Source organism: Rutilus rutilus, assembly GCF_951802725.1.
Source record: "Rutilus rutilus genome assembly, chromosome: 20".
NCBI classification, from domain to species: Eukaryota; Metazoa; Chordata; class Actinopteri; order Cypriniformes; family Leuciscidae; genus Rutilus; species Rutilus rutilus.
The window spans coordinates 31,280,506-31,301,794 of record NC_140225.1 but is presented as its reverse complement, the minus strand read 5'-3'; the positions used below and the strand labels follow the sequence as shown (position 1 = coordinate 31,301,794).

At 40.9% G+C, this 21,289-nt stretch overlaps 1 protein-coding gene across 2 annotated transcripts in view; it reads right to left on the bottom strand.

Annotated features, from left to right (window-relative positions):
• The window catches only part of ubr2 (ubiquitin protein ligase E3 component n-recognin 2), a 45,065-nt gene continuing 23,776 nt past the window's right edge, over nt 1–21,289 (bottom strand). For both annotated transcript variants that reach the window (XM_084391438.1, XM_084391439.1), the window contains exons 22-47: nt 20,015–20,067; nt 19,832–19,934; nt 19,700–19,748; nt 19,255–19,409; nt 12,895–12,997; nt 12,706–12,815; nt 12,545–12,625; nt 12,279–12,460; nt 11,704–11,909; nt 11,526–11,619; nt 10,923–11,081; nt 7,322–7,413; nt 7,156–7,234; nt 6,889–7,037; nt 5,988–6,043; nt 5,758–5,854; nt 5,573–5,640; nt 5,176–5,311; nt 4,965–5,061; nt 3,723–3,853; nt 3,523–3,631; nt 3,356–3,412; nt 3,192–3,269; nt 2,903–3,073; nt 1,467–1,568; nt 1–1,382 (exon numbers count right to left, since the gene is read on the bottom strand). In XM_084391438.1, the coding sequence (XP_084247564.1) occupies nt 1,241–1,382; nt 1,467–1,568; nt 2,903–3,073; nt 3,192–3,269; nt 3,356–3,412; nt 3,523–3,631; nt 3,723–3,853; nt 4,965–5,061; nt 5,176–5,311; nt 5,573–5,640; nt 5,758–5,854; nt 5,988–6,043; nt 6,889–7,037; nt 7,156–7,234; nt 7,322–7,413; nt 10,923–11,081; nt 11,526–11,619; nt 11,704–11,909; nt 12,279–12,460; nt 12,545–12,625; nt 12,706–12,815; nt 12,895–12,997; nt 19,255–19,409; nt 19,700–19,748; nt 19,832–19,934; nt 20,015–20,067 (2,859 nt within the window). In that variant the 3' untranslated portion in view covers nt 1–1,240. The remainder of the gene's footprint in view (nt 1,383–1,466; nt 1,569–2,902; nt 3,074–3,191; nt 3,270–3,355; nt 3,413–3,522; nt 3,632–3,722; nt 3,854–4,964; nt 5,062–5,175; nt 5,312–5,572; nt 5,641–5,757; nt 5,855–5,987; nt 6,044–6,888; nt 7,038–7,155; nt 7,235–7,321; nt 7,414–10,922; nt 11,082–11,525; nt 11,620–11,703; nt 11,910–12,278; nt 12,461–12,544; nt 12,626–12,705; nt 12,816–12,894; nt 12,998–19,254; nt 19,410–19,699; nt 19,749–19,831; nt 19,935–20,014; nt 20,068–21,289) is intronic.

Below are 21,289 nucleotides of genomic sequence, written 5' to 3'. Positions count from 1 at the left end.
GAGCTTTTTTTTCTTTATTTCATTAATGTTTTACAATATAGTACAATGTACCCATTTATACAAGAATTCACAAATATTAACAAGTCAGTTTGTGATGTAATACACTGCTGCAGCCACTGGAAGTGTCTCAGGAAATATGCTCACCGCATTAGAACCAGGCGTTTCATCTGAAGTGTGCGAGGCATGAAAACTTGTATCTGAAAGAAGCATCGTGTGTTTTAATGTGCGTCTGCATCGCTGAGAAATAAAACTTTCGATTTGGACTAAATCCTCAGGCCAAGGCCACTATAAAGAATGAACAAAGTCTAAAGGAGACCAAAGCTGAAACTGAATTAAGGATATGCAATTCCGCATCCATTACTGCTGAAAAATGGTGCAGCAGTGTCAAGAAAGAAAATGTCCAAAATCACAACACACACGTCAAAATCATGTTTCAGAGTGGAATTGCATGATTCCATAGATCAAGGTCGAATACAACAAACACCCGCGAGAAACACATAAATAACACGCTTCACGAAAGAAACGGAAACAAACAGTCTTGTAAAAACGGACCACCTTAGAAATCCATCATATTAGAAACATACCAACTAAACACCTGTACGTAAAAAACTCACTCACGCAAACATACGCAACCCAGACGGACAGAAAGCAGGCGTTCAGAGGACATACTCGTGTGCTCCCGGGTCTTCCTGGCGTTGGCTTGTGGTGGATGAACATCGCTGAGCACATTAATTAGGTGGCCTTAACAAATGTATTGCAGCATTTGAGATGACGGGGCAGAGAAGGTGCTCTGTGTCCTACAGGTGGCGCTATCCCTGCATGGGCGTTGAGGGACATTTGTGCTTACTTGAAGGGCAGCACCACCGTTCAATTCCCAAGCGATAAGAGAACTGTCTTGCGAAACCTATATATGTGTAACCAAAATACCTGGAAAATAATTTAATATTACTTGGAGAAGAAATTAAATAGCATACCTATGAAGAATATCTGTGTTGCGAAGGAACCCTTATTGTTAAGGTTCAATACCTTGGCTATGTGTCTCTTTAAATATGTATTTATATCATATTTAAAAGAAAAAAGGGAGCGAAAACCCACTCCCCCCCCCCAAAAAAAAACAGTCATGCATTCATCCACTGTCAGACAGGGGTGGAGGAAGAGCAAGAGGCCTTGGTGACGCCTTGGCAACCTCTAGCCCTGTGCGTTAAGGGTGGGCGCAAGTGTACGAGCACGTCATGTGACTTCACAGGTGCTGCCAGTCGATGCCCACCAGAGTCTGATTGGCCTCCTGGGCGTGGCCGATCTCCTCTGTGATGCTGTGCTGGCGCCACAGCTTCTGGATCTTTCTGTAGCGCTCTTGGCACAAGTGTAATGGGTTTCCCCGTCTAAGAGAGACCAAACACAACACTTGATCTCACACAACTGTTAGAAATAACAATGTGTGTGAAACATCAGAAGTAGAGATGTACCTTAGCCCTTGGTCTGTTTCCCCATAGTCGTCCAGGTATGGGGGAGCATAAAAACAGCCCTTAGTTTTGCCAGCCAGGAACAGGACCTGACTTTCCCGCACCCTGACACACAAACATATACAAATGAAACCCTGCTGACAGATACCATGTAAAAAGCCACAAGGTTGAGAGTTAAAGTGATCTGACCATGGGCATAAATGGCCAAAATCCACCCAACTCTTAGTTATTATAGCTAATAAAGTTTTAAATAAAGATATTTTTCTGAAACAAACTCATCTCTTCACTTCAGAAGGCCTTTATTAACCCCCGCAGAGCCGTGTAGATCACTTTTATAATGGATAGATGCACTTTTATGATGATAGATGCACTTTTATCATGGATAGACACACTTTTATCATGGATAGACGCACTTTTATAATGGATAGATGCACTTTTATCATGGATAGACGCACTTTTATCATGGATAGACGCACTTTTATGATGATAGATGCACTTTTATCATGGATAGATGCACTTTTATCATGGATAGATGCACTTTTATGATGATAGATGCACTTTTATCATGGATAGATGCACTTTTATGATGGACAGATGCACTTTTATCATGGATAGACGCACTTTTATCATGGATAGACGCACTTTTATCATGGATAGACGCACTTATCATGGATAGACGCACTTTTATGATGATAGATGCACTTTTATCATGGATAGATGCACTTTTATCATGGATAGATGCACTTTTATGATGATAGATGCACTTTTATCATGGATAGATGCACTTTTATCATGGATAGATGCACTTTTATGATGATAGATGCACTTTTATGATGATAGATGCACTTTTATCATGGATAGATGCACTTTCATCATGGATAGATGCACTTTTATGGACTTCAAAACAGAAACGGCCATTCACTGCCATTATAAAGCTGGGAAGAGCCAGGACATTTTTAATATAACTCCGATTGTATTCTTCTGAAAGAAGTATGTCATTACACCTAAGATGGCTTGAGAGTGATTAAATCATGGGCTAATTTTCATTTTTGGATGAACTAACCCTTTAAAGTCTTCTAGTGTGTGATCCTCAATCGTTTAGTGTATGATGCCCAGTTTTTCTCTGTAACTAGTTACAAACGTTGACAAGTGAATGGCACAATGTTTTAAAATCTGCTCCGATTTTAAAAGTCCTGTAGTGTATTCCAGCCTTAAGGCAACTAATTCCCTACATTATGCAAGTCATGTGACTCCTAGCACTCTGTGCGGTCTCTTCTCAGATAATAATAATAATAAAAAATGCACATTCAGTCAGTTAATATTGCAAAACAAACCTCAGGATCCCGAAGCAAAAGGCTTATCAAATAATAACTGTATCTTATTCATTAAATAATTTGCCCATTATATTGACAGGTTTTAATCGACATCCTTGCACAAACCTGAGGAAGATGCCGACACCGGCTCCGCAGGCGAACGTGTGTGCGGTGCACGCGCCCACGTCCTCTCCTTCCAGCTCGGTCTGACAGCAGTAACTCTGAGAGCACAGCATGGACCCACACACCAGACACAGAGTAGGAGCGCGAGACTTATCCCCTCCAGATTTAGGACACCTAGACGCCGCCAGGATCAACAGAAGATCAATTATTTGACTTATGGAATCAGGAATCCGTAGAGAACCGGCAGCTCTTAGTTATCAATCGCCTTTGATTTCTAAGACACGTGACTCACGTGAAGCTGGAGGCCTGGTTAATCAGAGCACTGTAGTCGCACGGCAGCTCTATGAGATGATTGGACTCTCTGGGAAACCTAGAGTGGGATACGGAAGAATGAAACAGGTGAGCACTTGAATGTCATCTGCAGTGAACTTAAAAGTGTCGAGGTGCAGGACACACCTGATGAGAGCCGAGCTGCTCTGAAGACCCTGTAGGACACCTGGGTGAGAGCACCATCTGCAGAGCACAACCAACAGTTATCACACCATCATTCATTCAAGACACAGCACACATCTGGACAATATGCCACAGGTTTCAGAGGCGTTCATCTAGATATTGACAGTTACCCCTGCAGGAGAGTTTCCATGAGCTCCTGATTGCTGTAGTAGAGCTGTAACAGGTTGGAGGGCAGACACAGGTATCCACACAGAGCCTCCCATTCACCCACACCTAGAGCTGAAAACACAGTCATCATTAGAAATGGCACAAGGGCAGCGAGTAAAAGCAGCATCTGTGTGTAATGTCAAACGCTGTGCGAGTCGCTTACCGTGTATCTCAGGTGGTGCTGGAGCTCCATTAAGATAGTGGAAGAACAGAGCGGTTGCCCTGAGATAAGGCAGGATTCCAGCTTTCACACAGTGCCACAGATGCCAGCCTGAGCTCACCTCACGCAAGCCACTGAAACACACACACACATCTTTCATATTAGGGTCGTGCAAAGCTAGTAGGGTGAAATTTTGCAATCAACAATCTCGGACAGTGACTACATTTACACGCACCCTCATAAAGCGATTATAATTGGATCTAGGCAATATTGCGATGAAATTTTACCTGACGTACTTTGATCAAATTGATGCAATTTAGCTCATATTCGTAACCACTAGAGTAGTAAAACTACTATGTATGCTGAATTTAATCACAATAAACAGGCACGTGAACACTTTAATCGCATCTATTCCACTCTGATCAAAGTGTGCACGTAGATTTTTGGGGTGTTGAAGAACCGGAGTTCATGTTGACTGTTGCACAACATGAATATAATGCAGTATATAAATTTAAATGGAGACATTTTAGGCAAAATGACTGAGGAATCCAGACAGAGGAACCAAAGAACCAGTGAACAAATCTGTGAAAGAGCTTGGCCAGTAACACACATACGAGTTCATCATCTGTGCTGTTCATTGGGGTATGTGAATAATGCTGGGAAAAATTCCCACAATTCTTCGAGAATAACCAGAATAATGAAAATGGCATGTAAATGGAGTGGAAAGGTTTGCTTGTGTCATGTAAACATCATTACTTAATGTTGTGCTGGTTGAAAGCATGATGCGTTTTTTTTTTTTTCAGGATTCTATTATGAATATAAAGTCCTTTTGGAATAATGTCTCTTCATCACTTTAGATCTATTTACTGAACTGAACCAAAACTACTGACCCCAGAACAGTGATCCAAACCAAACAGTGAGAATTTCGAACCATATGATCACCAGAGACCATTTTAGACACATTTCGGTAACACTTTATTTTACCATGTCATTGTTACATATGTTACATGTAACGTTAGTTGTAATACCTATAAATTGTGCAACATTACATTCAACTAACCATAAACTTAACCAAACCCTAATCCTAACCCTATAGTAAGTACATGTAATTTGTTAATATTACTCAGTACTTAAATGTATACTTACAGTGTAACAAAGACACCTTAAAATAACGTGTAACCCAAATGTATTTATGATATAAAACCAAGTCAGTAGGCAGGTTTAACAGTGTGTGTGTGCTTTCACCTGCTCAGGTGTGTCCTGAGAGTGTTGTAGAGCATACACACTCGCTCTTCCTCCTCCCTCTCCGCTCCTCCACTCTCCTGCTCCATCCGCATCTCCTCTGATGGCACACAGGAGTCCGCAAACATGAATATCCGTCCCAAAACACTCAAAATCATCTATGCAGTCTCTCTGGTCATGTTGCTGCTTGTGAGGGGAAAGGTGAGGTTCTCACCTGGTACGGAGGTCAGAAGGATCTGGACTATGTGAGCAATAGTGACTAGGTGCAAGAAGTGCAGTTGTGCAGTGTCCTCGCTAAGCCCTGAGGAATCCAGACAGTGAACCGCTGGATAGGACAGCACCAAGCTCACCTGTCACACACACAACCTGGGGTCAAAGGTCATTCTGAAACAACTGACTGAGTACGAGTAGGAACCTTTACACAGACTGTTTTAGCTGTAAAATAACTGTATTTTTATTGTTTAGAGGTGTGAGCAGGATATGTGGTAAAATGCTACAGATTGGTCAACTTGAGTTATTAAATTAGTAGAGAATGTATAAGGTTAGGGCACTGTGCAGTCGGACGCTTGTGTGAATGGCAGATGTAGGAGCAAAACTGGTCGTTTGCCTACCAGCAAGTGGAACATGTCTATATCCAGAATGCATGGCGTATTCTCCATCCGAGGATCAGGAACAAGGGCTGAAGAAGCACAGATGTTCAAATGAATGCAGTGAGGGGTTGTCACTCACTTCTCATTATATTGGACATGCCAAAACAAACACTTGTGGTTAGAGACTGTAACACGGTATTGGTTACCTGCTAAGAGCCTGATAAAGTGATTCTGTACAGTGCTATGAGAGGAGGCTGTCCAGCAGGCGGAGCCAAAGCGGGTCAGAGAACTCAAACAGTCGTCCTGCATGCACAAAACATTTGGGTTATCAAAGACAACTCAAGAGTAAAGATTTAAGAGCCCACTCGGATAGGACTAACTATTAACATATTCATTACACGTTCAAATAACAAGCTTGCATAAGGGGTTTGATCACCTGTCTGCATGGTAAACTTCCAAACAAAGGCTTTTCTTCATCCACCAGCAATCTCTCTGTGTGAGAATGAAATAATCTAATTTACTTTTCAAATTACTTAATCATCATACATTTTTTTTGCATTCCTGTGTCCGGTGGAATTTAATCAGCAACTTAATGAGTGAATGCACAAACATTTCTCAGTTTTAAATGCTACCATGTTGCTACTTTTACACATTTTATTGATAAAAATTTGCCAAATTCTTTGAAAAACTGTAGTTGAAAACTACAGAAAAAACACTGATGCAAGAAAAAAAAAAAATTCTTAATTTTCATACATTTTATATATGAAATTTATAAGAACATGCAATTTGAGAATTACCAGGACTTAAAGTCCTTTGAAATTACAAATCATGACTGCTCAAAAACATCCCACATTTATGAAAGCTACATTATATTCACTTTATAACTAACAAAACAACAATATTACTCTGAACTGTTTTCAAACAAAATATTCATTTTACTTGCAGAAACCTGCAAATGAAAAAGATTATTTTCATGCTGCAATAGTACTTCAACAAAATTTCTCAAAAGTAAGAGATATGGGAAAGTTTAGCATAATGCCCTGCCTAGTATTTTACCATAGTAAATTTTACAACACTATTTTTGAGAAAAATCAAACTCGATGTATAACTCGTGGAAAACAGTCTGTATGTGTAAAGCCTCAGTTGATACCCGGGTCAAAAAAGACCAGAAATCAAAAGGCATTTTTGTTTAGTTTTGAATATTGATTATGGAAAATCTTTACAAAAATAATTTTAATAAAAAATAAAATGATGTGTAAATAAAAGATGGTTCACTTGCAAAGTACTAAAACGAAAATAAATAAATAAATATGATATAAATATATAGACTGACTGACCTATGGACTGAATGGTGTAGGCACAGCTGCCCCAGCACATGATTGGCACGCGGGGGTCCTGCTCATTTGGGTGCACTTTAAGACCCACTTTATATGTGGCCGTGCCAAACGTGGTCAACATCTCCTTTATGGTGCTTGAGTATGGGTTGCTGACAGATAGAAACATGCTTTATTAGGTGTTGTCTCTTTTGTTTGACTTTTAGCAAGTACAACTTTTGAGCTTGTATAAGTGAATTATGGGTGACTGGTAGTGAAATGTGGTTTTACCTTGGAGTGTGGTCCAGTTTGAAGCCATCAGGTGGAGGACAGCTATTAACACCATCTGTGTCATCAACACCTTCAGCACCTGCAGACACACATTGATCATTTGGTTGCCCGTTTAGCCACTGACTCAATGAGCAGCGAGGCCGTTCTGAGGACTGGTGTTACTCACTGTTGGCCTTGCTCTTCCTGTGAGCAGAGAGCAGGGCTTTCATCTGCTGAGAGGTGATGTTCAGCCACTGGCTCAGATCAGGCTGCTCAGAGCTGAAACAAACACAAACACTCAATCAAACCCATCTGATGCCTTATATTTTGATAGAAAAGGACAGAAATCATGCACTAAAGATGTAGTCATATTAGAAAAATGTTGGTGAAATTTTGCAAAAAACAAAAAAAAACAAAATCCATGGTCTATTATAGTGTGGCGACCAGTGTTGCCACAGTTACTTTGAAAAAGTAACTTAGTTACTTTACAGATTACTTGATTTAAAAAGTAACTTAGTTACTTTACAGATTACTTGATTTAAAAAGTAACTTAGTTACTTTACAAGTTACTTTATTAGTTACATTCAGCAGCTGCCGACAACATAAAAATGACAACCGGTTTTGCCAACACTCACTTTATTGGAAGTGTATTTTTAACAGTAACATCAACAATCTATCTCCTGACAATTAAAGTTGAACTTAAAAACTATTTCCTGAAAAAAAATACATGTTTTTACAAAAAATAAAGGCAGTCTTTCTTGACTTGACATAAATACTTGTTTTTATAAAAAATAAATACAGTCTTTCTTTCTCGACTTCACTTAACATAAAAAAAAAGCTGTTCTGTGAGGCAGCGGCATTGACAGTAGTGGGGATCTTGTTTATTATGGCACGAAACGAGGGCGAGTCTACCGTATTTAATGGCAGGATTTCCTCCACAACAAACTGCCCGACTAACTTCTTCAACTCTCCCCCACTTACTGGTTTTGCACCGAAGTCCAGCTTTTGTTGTTTGGGTGGTCGGGGACCTCCTGCACTCTGCATCGCATCACCTGGTGTGACTTGCTCTATAAGTTTGACTGTGCAGTGCATGGACTCCAAATGTTTTTTTCAAATTCAACGTGGTGTTTCTGTAGCTAGATAGCACTTTGTCGCCGCCAGAAAGACTTCTAGAAAACGCACATCTCTCGCCTCCCTCCATTGTTGTTTACGTTTGTGTCGCTGCGCGTGGTACGTACACGTGACGTGAACCTCATGCATGCTGAAAACGTGACTTGTCGCATTCGTGACTTCACTCCCCGAGATGCAAGAAGAAATAAATATATTTTTTTATTAAATAAAATGACAAAAAATAGTAACGCACAGTGACTTGGTTAAGTAACTTTAATCTGATTATTGGTTTGGAAATAGTAACTCGTTAGATTACTCGTTATTGAAAAAAGTGGTCAGATTAGAGTAACGCGTTACTAAGTAACGCGTTACCGGCATCACTGGTGGCGACGTATGAAGCATATCTTGCAAAATTCCTGATTGCCTAAATTCGCCAAACAGGAAATCCGCTGTTTGTGACCGCACGTCTTAAGCTTCATGAGGACGACGGAGTATTGAAGGATTCTTTGTTTTTTCAGTTCAAAGTTTTAATGTAAACGATTGTAATTACCTCAACAAACTATACATCATTTAAAAAGATCTAAGACTCAAGCCTCAGTTTTTGACATCTATTTTATTATGAAAATCTTACAGTGGCAGTTAGGTCTTAATTTGTGTCAGGAGTTATGAAAATGAAAAAAAGAGTAACCTTTTAAGGGTTAGCTTACGTGAGCAGCGTCGGCCAATAATGAGCCGGCGTTCTGATGTAGAACCTGTTAGCGCTGCCCTGTTTACTACGTGAACATCTTAGGAGAATTATGTTGAAGAGAAGATTTTTTTTGCGTTTGTGTTTTTGTACTTTTTTAATTATTTTGCATAACTTTTATTTATTTTTTAATAGGTTTTATGACTTTTAGAAAACGATATAACGGACAGAACATGCACTTTTGAACAAGAGAACTCCAAGTTGTAATAACGCATTCCATTCGTCTTGCATTCTAAAAACATTTGCATACGAATTGGAATTATCTCACTACCATGGCATTTTTAAATCAATCAGTAGGACACCTGCGCTTGCTTCCTTTTACAAAGCACAATTCGTGACTCCAATGTTGGACAGCGCAAACCTTGTCATCCTTCACCTGGAGCCGATTTCGGTAGGCTACTTGGTTTTCAAGGCAGTCAATTTTGAAAACCAGGCCTCGCACAGATAGGCCTCAGTTGAGGTGAATTGGGAGAAGTAATTTAACTGAGGATATTCAGTCACACAATGAAGACAGAAAGCAAGAGTCAAATCAGCTCTTCCAGTTCCAGTTCTAGAGAAAGAACAAGTAGAGATTCACGAGCGCACACATGAGCCATGAGACCACTGTATATTTGCGAGCGCGCGTCTAGTTTTGTGTGCAAGTAAAAGAAATCCGCCTGCGAGTGGAGAAGTTCATACATGGATGCTCTCTTGCGTTACGATAATGCGCTTTCGACATTTGTCATTAAAATAACGCCATAGAACCGGTCTACACAAATCAACTTAAAAAAAGAAAGAAAAGAGAAGCCAGTCGTGTCTGAAAGCTGCAATAGTTTTTTATTATTATTAGTTATAACGAATGGAGAATGTCTTGTGTTTTTCCGCTGGTGTTCGAACCCCGAAGCACCTACGGGATCGGAGCCTGTCTCTGACCCGAACAAATGAACTGAAATCCTCACTGAAGTAACGGCCGAATTCAGTCCTTCAACATGTTGAGCGACTGTTGATCAAAGGAGAGATATTTATCCTTGTCTCTTGCACATGACAGCGAAGTTGGGAAACATGCAACATTTTTATTAATCAGCCGTTCAAGCCAAAGATCCAATTTGCCAACAGATGCTCTGCTATGTCTGACAGAGGCAAAATGTTGGCATCTCTCCCTTGCATCGATGTGTTCAACAAATTCAACCTGTCGAATATGTCTACAGGGTAAGACAACTGTGCTAACCACAGGGAGTCGTCCAGGTACCACGCAAGGTCAAACTTTGCATCAACTAGAAACGTCTTCACCTCTGAACGCAATTCGTAGAGGCGATGTAAAACCCGACCTCTGGAGAGCCAGTGGGATTTTTTATGCAGAACATTTAAAAAAAAAAAAACTTATGTAGATTCTACTTAAAAAGCAATAAAATACACAGAGTACCCAAATGACACCCTGTTTGTGTTTTTTTTCTTGAAAACAATTTGCACCTCCCTTGTTGAGAACCATTGATTTAGTAGATGCTTTTATCCAAAATGACAAAGTAAGGTACAGTGACTTGCTCAACAGAGCACTGGCTTTGAAAAAGGCACCACCTCTATTGATAAATATAAAAGATGCGCATTCATAATGTGTCTTACCATCTGCACTGTGTATTATAAAGTGCACTGGGTACTTAGCATGTGGCGGTGTGTATTAAAAGCAGTGCTGATCTCATATGAGAGAGGCTTTTAGTCGCTTTATCATACAAAAGGATCAAAGGGATTGCCACATTCACTACAGATGAGAGTATTACACAAACATGGTCCATAATCAGCGAATCCACTGCATTCATTTACCCATTCCCCTGTATGTGGTGCTAATCTGAGAGGTCATACTAATTATCTATTACTTGCACTCTGAGAGCTTTGTAAATTACTGTAGTCATAAGTATTATACCGAATCAAAGATTGATCTGTGTGTTTGTTGCAGTACCTGCAGCTGGTCTTAGTAAGAGGCAGCAGTGGAATGACTGTGTTACTCAGACATTCGCAGAGTGGACACAAGAACTCTCCGTTCTCCACATCGTAACTCGTGTGCACACGTAGCCTCTGCTGCCTGCGCTGCTCTTTAGCCTGCACCGCTTCAAAATACCTGCAGGGGGAGACATTACACACAGTTACAATGCAAAGGAATGATCAAATCATAAATTATGAGAGTGACAAAAACACACACTTGAACTGACATTGTGGAGTGCATATGCATAGAAAAGAAAAATATTTTAAAAAAGCTGGAGGAAAAAAAAAGACACTCTAGAGCTGAACAATTTTGAGGAAAAACTTAAAAAATCTGGGTATTCACACTTGGGTGTAGCCTTCACAAGAACCAACTAAACCATAATAAAGTGAAAAGAGTAACACAAAAAGTGCTAGATGATCTAAATCATAAAAAAAAGGTGAAAACAATGTAATAATGACTGGGAAAAATACTTCTGGAACTGAGGCTGCTGAAAAAGAGGGCGTTTACGGTTACATTCTTCTGTCCCTATGATAGGACATTTTTCTGCATATGGTTCTCATTTTTCATGATGATGCTTACCGCTGCCAGCAGTGAGAGTGCATGATGTGTCCGCAGCTGCCCGTGTGTGTCCCGAACGACAGGTCAGGGTGCATGAACAGAGGGTCATACTTATCTATAGCACAAAAAACAATGGCATTCATCAACACGAACATGCACGTATATAGTACAATGCACCAAACACACACACGAGACATGCCTGGGTTGTGTGGAGGTCTCTTGCGGTTTTTGGACATGACAGTGGAGCGCTGGACAAAAGCAGCGAGCACCATGGCTTTGCCGTCAGCCCTGATTTCTTGCTCTTCCTGACACAAGATACACGTCACCACCTGCCTCCTCTCACTGCCACCCGCACGCCACCGCCGTGGGCCTACACACACCAGCACGCTATCACACGAGCTGGGGCTACGGAGCAAAGAGAGAGAAATTAGAGGACGGCATCTGGAAACTAATGTTTGATCGGTGAGATTTGGCAGCGTGATGATGTGTTTGGATTATAAATGTTTCTTCCTTTGGTTTGCTTTTAATTAGGTCTATTATATTTGCATTCTTTACTGTGTAAAGTAGAAAAAACGCTGTAGGAAAGATAGCCTACCTTTTTACTTGCACGTCAAATTCTTATTAACACAGTTTGTGCTTGTTATTAGACATGGTAAAGCGCGTCAAGTTTATTTGTAAAGCGCGTTTCACACAAGAGAGAGAAATTAAAGGACGGCATCTGGAAACTAATGTTTGATCGGTGGGATTTGGCAGCGTGATGATGTGTTTGTGTACCTGTGCTCCAGTGAGGAGGAGGTGGAGGGGTCGAGCTCATCCAGGCTCTGCTGGAACAACTCTTTGTTCTCGTTGATGAAGTGTCTTTGCATCTCTGACATCTGCGCCATGATCTTCTCCCTCCGGAGCCGTGCCATCTCTGCTTTCCTCTTCCGCTCCGCCTTATCCTTGTCCCGCACCGTCTACACATACACACAAATCCAGTGAGACAAAACCTGCAACCTTAACGGGTCATGACGCAAGTGTGTTGCGTTTCCAATGCTCACCTCCTCCTGACTGTGCCCTGAGCTGTCACTAGGGGGCGCACTGGCCGTGCACTCCCGTGTGGTCTTGATGGTGGCCACAGTCTACAGATACACAATAAATATGAAAATACACATTTTTCTAATGACAGGTGGCTTTGCAATGAGATTTGAATCAGCTTTACCTTGAGGATCCAGCGGATCATGTCCTTGTGCACCTCCAGGTGAGGAGCGTTCTGCAGGGTTTCTAATAAAGCCAAGATACTGGGAGTGTTCGCAGGAGCCTCACCTGGTCCTACAAAGAAGAGATTTGTTCAGCTCAACTATAAGAGGGGTGTGTGTGTGTGTGTAAAGGATACAGAAGAAAGACATACTGGAGATTTTGAGAGTGAAGTTGAAGTTGGTCTCGTTATCTTCTGCGCTGCTGATGAGATGCTGCTGTTCCTCCACCAGGCCCATGCCTATGAGATGCAGCACCTGTGGGACACATTCATATAGAGCTCTGATTTGGATGGGTGGTAAGAACAATGTCGAACATCCTGGAAACATTCATGATAGTTACTTTTGCCAGAAATTCATTGACAAAGTTATTTAAGAATTAAAAACCACATAGTAATTATTTTTTTATTTAAATACTTTACAAATCAAAAAGTCGGTACTGAAATTTTAAAATTGTGACGCTTTTGTAAACACAAATCGTAAACACCTCTGATTGGCCATTGTGTCAGTGATTGGCTACAATGATCAAAACACGGGAGCGTTTTCAAATGCTCCCGTGTGTATCTGAGTAAGCCCTTGAAGAGTGACGATGTATATTTACTAGGGATGGGCATTCGATTACATTTTCTTAGTCGATCGTCGGGAGAATTAACGATCGACTATCGATTAATCATTAATATTTTTATATTGAAATTCATTATTTCTTTAACTTTTTATAAATTAAAAATGCAATGAAAATACAAAAATACAGTTTGTTTGTCCTCGATGAGATCTTTATTACAAGAAGATCAACTTGTGGCAGTGAAACTGGACGTTCGGTATACTTGAAGATATGCCCTGCGGTGCTCTAAAACAGCAGAACCTGCAGCTGCGAGCAGGCGTTCTTAAACAGAGACCCATGGCCACTTCATCCGTTTTCTGTGATCGGATAGCTGTTATACACAAAAATACACTTCAGTATAGATTTAACGTTCTCCGTTTATTATCCACAGACACCATCCGTCACAACTCGTACTCCAAAAAAAAAACCCACAACAACCGCTCTTCCGGGAACTTCATAATAAGAGTCCCCCTTTTAGCTTCGGTAAACGGTCATGTGAAATATAAAACAATATTCAGCATAGAGCTATAATGTGCAAGAACACATTTTTTAATGTCTTAAACTTAACAAACTCCCACTTTTAAAAAAAAAAAAAAATTATAATAAATAACTTTCAATTTAACCTACTAACAGGTCATACTGAACAACAACACCCTTGAACAAAAATATGACCTAGTATATTTCAACAAGCTCTCAAGTATAACTCAAAGACAGATTTTGTTTTAATTCAGTTTCCATTGTCCTTCACTCAGTGCCTTGAGTAACTGACAAGCTGATGCCCCCTTTTTGGTAAGGCAGTCTGCAAGTTGTTCTTTTGTGTTGTACCACAGTACTCGCTCAACTCTCTGTGTTTGGACAAGTTCTTTGATACTACTTATCTCCAGGCGGAGTCTTTTCTCAGAGACTGACTTTGTGGACTTAATTGCATCAGCAAGCGAATGATTGTCAGTGACACAGATTATTGGTGGAGCATGTTCAGCATCACCAGTAGTTAGTTCTGAGAACAATATGGACAAAAAAATAGAATTGTCAATTCCATCAGACATTGCCAATGTTTCACCAGCAAGTGTGCTCCACACAATCCTCTTGACTCTCTTTGATTGCCAAGAAAGGGGTGAGAATTTTCCATTTTCTCCCATTAAAAGAATCAGGTGCCCTCCTTGGGTGCCTCCATCTGAAAGATTTCCAAACGAAGCATCGCTGAACACAATCATTTTAAGAGCACCGTCTCTGCCCAAGTGTTGGAAGTTTAGAATTACCTTCTTGGACTTAAGTTTGCACACTATCCGGTTTGCTTCATGGATTGTCTGCACAGTTGCATTTTTTATGTTTGATGTCAAATTGCTAGCATCAAATATGACATCTGGCCTGCTCTGCCTTGCCACCCAGAGAATTTGGCCTATTTTGGACCTGAGCTGATCCTTTTCCTCCTCACAGAGAGGTGAGTCTTGCTCCACAGCTCGTGAAGGATCCATATGAATGTGTTGCATGTGTTGAATGTAGTTTTCCTGGTGTATTTGTACTTTTCTGTCAACAGTCACAAAATCTATTCCCACATAACAGAAGTGATCATGTTCCTCACGTCCAACTTGAAAAACAGATCTTAGCTGTGGTATTACGGTTGTGGAGAAACTTTGTGTGCCCCCCCATATGAAGTCATCCACATGACAGGCAAGCACCCCAGTTACAGTGCAGTCCTGATCTAGCCAATAAAAAAAACAGCTGGATCGACCTTGGACATTTTTCCTCCTGCTTTCAGCACTATGTCTTTTACTCTATTGTACCAGTACAATGAGGCGTCTGCCAGACCATATACACACTTTTTGAGCTTCCATAATGTTCCCTCACAGATAGCCTCAGGGGGAGGCCTGATGTAGATGTCACGTGACAGTTCTATTCCCTGCAGAAATGCAGATTTTATATCCATGGAATGAAGTGTCCACTGTTTTTGACAAATAACTGCCACCAGCAGTCGAAGAGACTCAGAAGCACATGTGGGAGAATCCCTTTGTAGCTCTGACACATTTAGCTCCTCAAAACCTCTGGCCACCAATCGTGCTTTTGGTACTAGTCCAGTTAGTGTTTCCTTGAGAGTGCACACCCATCTGGTAGAGATGCACTTTTGTCCCTCATCCTGAACTTCCTCAAACACACTGTTATCTCTCCAACTCTTCATCTCTTCTTGTTTGGCTAGGTCAAAGGATAGATCTTTTGTTACCAGTACATCCTCACTGACATTTGTGGCACTAACATCAGTAACAGCGGGTTCCATTTGAAGAGTCTAAACATGATACGTCAACTGAATCTTTACTGCCTGCAACATTAGTTGGTTCAATGAGCAGAAGGTTGTACCAGTTTTTGTATTTGCCGGTAGCTTTGCCTGCACGCCTTAGTACTTTTGCTGTGTGCAAAGCCCCACTATCTCTGTCTCTGTATTTTAGAACTTGCCCTGTTTTTAAACGGACATCAGTTCCCTGCTCTGTATCACTTTGTGCCACTATGTCGTCACTAGTGTGTTGTGCTGCTACATTCTGCCCCATAGTGGATGCCCCTGTGTCCTCAGTTTGCACTGAACTCTGCTGTATTTCAGTTACAGTTTCTGTTCCCTCCGTGTTATTGACAGCAGCTCCTGGCATCTCCTGTCTTTGCATATTGTTTGTGTCAATTTCAGCATCATCCCTCATGACATGTTGATCTCCGCTGTCTGTATTTACTTTTCTTAGTCTGAGGTAATGTACCCTAATGCAGGTTCCTCCATGTCTGACAAACACCACTGCACCATCCTGGCCAATGACAACTCCTGGTCCTTTCCACTCTTGACAGTCAACTCTCTTGTAGTACACTTTGTCACCCATTTCATATTTCTCATCTGTCTGACGCAGTTGTTTACGTAGTGCTCTCCGTATTCTTTCGGAACATTCTGCTTCTGTGAACGCCTTTCTTGATGCATGTAAAGCAGAGATGTGTTTTGCCACCCACTCACTTTTCGTTGTGCCCTCTAAAGCTGGGGGCTTGTCGGTTAACACAGAGGGCAGGTTGGGATTCTGCCCAAACACCAACTGATGAGGACTGTAGCCATGGACATTTTGCATGGTGTTCTTTGCCATAAGAGCCCAGTCCAATGCAGTGTCCCAGTCACAGCCGTTACTTGACTTCACTTTCATTATGATCTCTGTAAGTGTTTGGTTGTGTCGCTCTGTAAGTCCATTGCTCCACGGGCTGTATGCTGCTGTTGTCTTTATTTCTATATTGAAGTTTTCTGCCATGTCTCTAACCTCATCATTATTAAATTCTCCCCCATTGTCGCTAAACAGTTTCTGAGGTGGACCATGGACACTTATCCAGACATGGACAAAGTGTTTCACTATTTCAGAGGACTTCTTAGTGGTCAGTATGCTGCCTGCACTAAACCTTGTGAACTGGTCAACAATATGGAGATACCACACACCTGGTTCAAGTTCATGTAGATCTACTGCAACAGTTTTATTGTACTGAGATGCCAGTGGTAGGCCAACAGCAGGCTTTGGTTTGGTCTTACTGTATCTTTGACACGTTTCACATTTACTCACAATTTTCTCCAGAATGACACTACATTCTGCATCTTTATTTCCTGAGCTAGTAAGAAGTCTCTGCAGTCTGTCAGCAGAAGCATGACCAAATTGTCTGTGAAGCTTCATCAGGATTTTGTGTTTTTCTGCTGAGCTCATTTTGTCTGAAATTGTCAGTATTTCCTCGTCACACTGACTTTGTGCATCCGCATTCTTTTGTTCCGTAAGAGTGACATCTTCACCAGCTACCAAGACCCAGTCATCACTTTGAAAGTTTTTCTTTTCATTGTCCATAATGTTTACACAGTAATGACCAGAGCTTGTAAAGTCAAGTTTTACAGGTTGACTGAACATCACCGCACTGTCATTTTCCATATCTAGCACTGTCCCTGCTCTTTTCATGGATGCCTTGCTCAAGAGTAGTGGAATGTTCGCTGGCACGACTTCAGTTTCAATATGACACCTAGTTTGTCCAATCTTTGCAGGAATTTTCAACTTTCTGTTGGAATAGACCACTTTTCCATCACCAAACTTAAAAGGTCTGTGACTGCGAGTTTCTGTCTTCCTCAGGTCTTTTATCTCATTTTGGCTTAGTTCAGCAATGTAGCTATTTATCCATTCCTGTCCACACACAGTCCGTGTGCATGCAGTGTCTATTATTGCTGAGCCGAAACACTCTGTCATAAATATTTCTGCTTCAGTGGGCGACTCTTTTGTATACAGAGTAATGTTGCACTCCTCTATATCATCTGTTTTACAATCTTCAGTCAGTTTGACTTGCTCACCTCTGTGTGGACAGTCTTTGGCCCAGTGGAAAGTGCTTTGACAAACAGCACATTTTGATCTGCGTCCATACCTGTCCAGAGGGTTAGTGCCAGGCAGTGGTGTCTTTTGCTGAACATTTTGCGACCATGGCTTGCTCCTTTGTCGCCTTTGTTCTGTTACATATGCTGTTTCCTGATTAATCCCCACTGTAGAAGCAGATTTTCCTCCGAAAATTCTCTTCAGTGCTGACTTCATTGACGCAAAATCCAAATCTGTACATGCTGTCAGCGCTAACTGTCGATCTTTCACTTCTAAGCACGCAGTGTCCAGCAGTTTGAATGCTAATACTGCATCGGGAAGCTCCATCTTATATTTACGCATCCGCGAGTACCGCTGTTCAAAATCAATTATATAGTCTGTCATGGAAACACTGCTATCTTTCATAATCCGGTCAAAGCTCGAGTACGCCTCGTAAACTTGGTCCTTTTCTTCTTTGAGAAACAAGTCATCGAGTTTCGTAAGTAAAGTGTTCATGCCAGTGTCGTTATTCAGATCGTCTACCGGTATTTCCATCGCCGTTTCTCTCGCTCTTCCCGACAGCGCCAAAGCCACAGCAAGCGCCTGCTTTTTCTTTTCGAGTTCTGTAACTCTGGTCCAAATCGCGACTTCATTCTTCCAACTTTCATATGGTTTTCCTTCATCAAAGGTTGGCGGTACTCTATAGTTGCTAACCATCCTCTGCTACCAATGTTATACACAAAAATACACTTCAGTATAGATTTAACGTTCTCCGTTTATTATCCACAGACACCATCCGTCACAACTCGTACTCCAAAAAAAAAAACCACAACAACCGCTCTTCCGGGAACTTCATAATAAGAGTCCCCCTTTTAGCTTCGGTAAACGGTCATGTGAAATATAAAACAATATTCAGCATAGAGCTATAATGTGCAAGAACACATTTTTTAATGTCTTAAACTTAACAATAGCTATCCGATCGTGAAAAGACCAAATGTAAATGCCCTCCGAAACGCATTCGAGACGGATTTAAACCCGATCGCTCAAACCACTTCAGGAGGAGATCTGTGCCGCATTCCAGACGAAACTGGACAAGAGTAAATGCATCTGGTTGTTGAAACCACATATGTAAATTTGACTTATCCCAAAAATGCTAAGAAATAAACGTGTGACAGCGTGTTATAGGCTGTATGTCATGTTATAGCCAGATATGACGACGCTACTTCAACACGCATCACCACAGATGAGCATAGCATCAAGCCAACGTGCAAACTATCGCAAATCAAAGCGAAAGTCATTCATCAACACACAATCATCTTCATTAAAAGTAAAGAACCGAAATGATCTTACCAGGGCTGTTGCCGCAATATCTTGTTGCGGTCTTTGATTTAGAAATGTATCCGATGTACCCAATCACAAACATATCCGATGAGCGTGTGAGTACAATGGCCAATCAGAGGTGTTTGTGATTCCGCTCAACATCGCTCAAAGCATCACAATTTAAAAATTTCAGTACCGACTTGGTACTTTTTGACAACTCTAGTTGTTAATATGAGAGAGTGCTCCAGTTCGTGAAGACGTACCCTCTGAAGCATGGACTCAGACCAGTGTCCCCCGCTGGGCTCCATTGCCCACTGCAGCACAGCTCCCAGAATCCCCAGCAACACGTCACACTGCAGCATGTTTACCAGACTAGCAAACAGCGGACAGAACCGAGGCAAAACTGGCGGAGGCAGAACTACAAGAAACATACATGCAAATCAGTTTTTGGATTGACATCACATATTGCCAGGGCTGCACAATTAACTGATATAAACCCGAGATCGTGACATGGCTTAGTGCGATTAACAAATCACAAAGGCTGCCATTTTAAGTAAATAAATGTATGTGATGCATGTGTTCAGAGTGAAGTGTGGCACTGCGTTCATTTACACGTGAGAGGCTCATGATCCGCGTCTCAGAGTGATGTTTAAATTGTTTGCACTTATATAAAGTGTTAATAGTATATAATATCATGTATAGATGTACCTGAATCTTCCCCATTTTGCCTCTTTATCTTTCTCTGAGCCTCTTCAGCCTGAACGACAGAAGAAAAAAAAAAGAACATGGATTTTCAACAATTGTTCTTCACGAGTTTCAATTTCAAACATACATGCGTACCTTAGACTGGTCAGCTCTGGAGTAATGGTGGAAGTACAGGTTGAACATCTTAGCACACTCTGGCCTGAGTTTATAAAGTCCTCTTCCCGTCACACCAGGCTTCCTGTACAACACATTTCATTTAGGATTACACACAGATCAATCCAATGCTGTGGACGAGAATCTTTAATTCAGGACACTCACTTAAACAAAGCCACACTATCGATGACTCTCTCCATGCCAGTTTCCTTATTCTCCTGTGTGCAGAAGACAGAAGAGTGAGGGGAATTCATTAGCACAAAGTACCACTAGGTGGCAGTCACATTAAAAAAAGTCTGTCAACCGGAACTTCAAGAAAAGATAATACTTCTTTGATTTTATAAATATAGCACTTTTTTCTTGACTATCATGGTTTGTGCATTTGTAAGTTGCTAAGTGAGCAAATAGATCTATTATACAGCTATTCTCTGCTCAAAGACCATGATTAGGGACATGAATTGTACAGGATTTAATGATGGTTCCTGGTGGATTTAATGATACAGTGATTTTAGGTAGAAAGAACAGATGGGGTTTTAAAGCAATTTTTATCAGAATTAAACGGCTTTACACAATTCTTGGAATAATGAGGTTAAAGGGATACAGGGTTCCCACTCTTTTTTAGCTAACATTTTCCAGGACATTTTAAATTTTACTATGGTGGGAATAAAAGACAAAGATCACACCCTAAAATAATATATTGCTCTTTAAAAGTCTCAAAAGTCTCCATTAAAAAATGTATGTAGTTTATGGTCATGACCATATTAATATGAGCTTTTAATTATACATTACAATAAATGGTTCTCTCGTTACCCATGTCAATACCATAGCAAGAATATCGTAGCCAAAACGCATCTTAATACTAGGTGTAAACGGGGCCTAAACATCATCATTCAAAACACTTCTCTCACACGTCAAAACATAGTGTCCCTGAACATAGCACTTTCTGCTACTAATGTATATAGTTTTGTTTGGGCCATACACTCTTTCTTGGCAAAAAAAAAAAAAAAAAAAGGATGCATGGGAACCCTGGGAAGAGTTCAGCCAAAAATGAACATTCTCTCATCATTTACTCACCCTCATGCCATCCCCGAAGTAACATGACTTTCATTCTTCAGATAAACACAAAGTTAGATTTTTAGGAAAGTAATCAATGTCTGTGAGTCCATATAATGCTGAAAGTGGATGACTGCCACTCAAACCACACACAGCGATCGTGACGGTAATGCACACAACCCCAGTGGATGAATCAATGTCTCTGAAGCCAAACGATAGGTGGAAGAAAAATACTCATATTTTTAACTTTAAATCGTCACTTTTGGCCATTGTGACATAAGTGCGTTGTGAAGCTTGTGAATTCATCTGTGTTTCCGCATTAGTTCTTGTGCAAACTTCACAATGCATTTGCGTCATATTTCACAATGTTCCTCTCATGAATGCTCC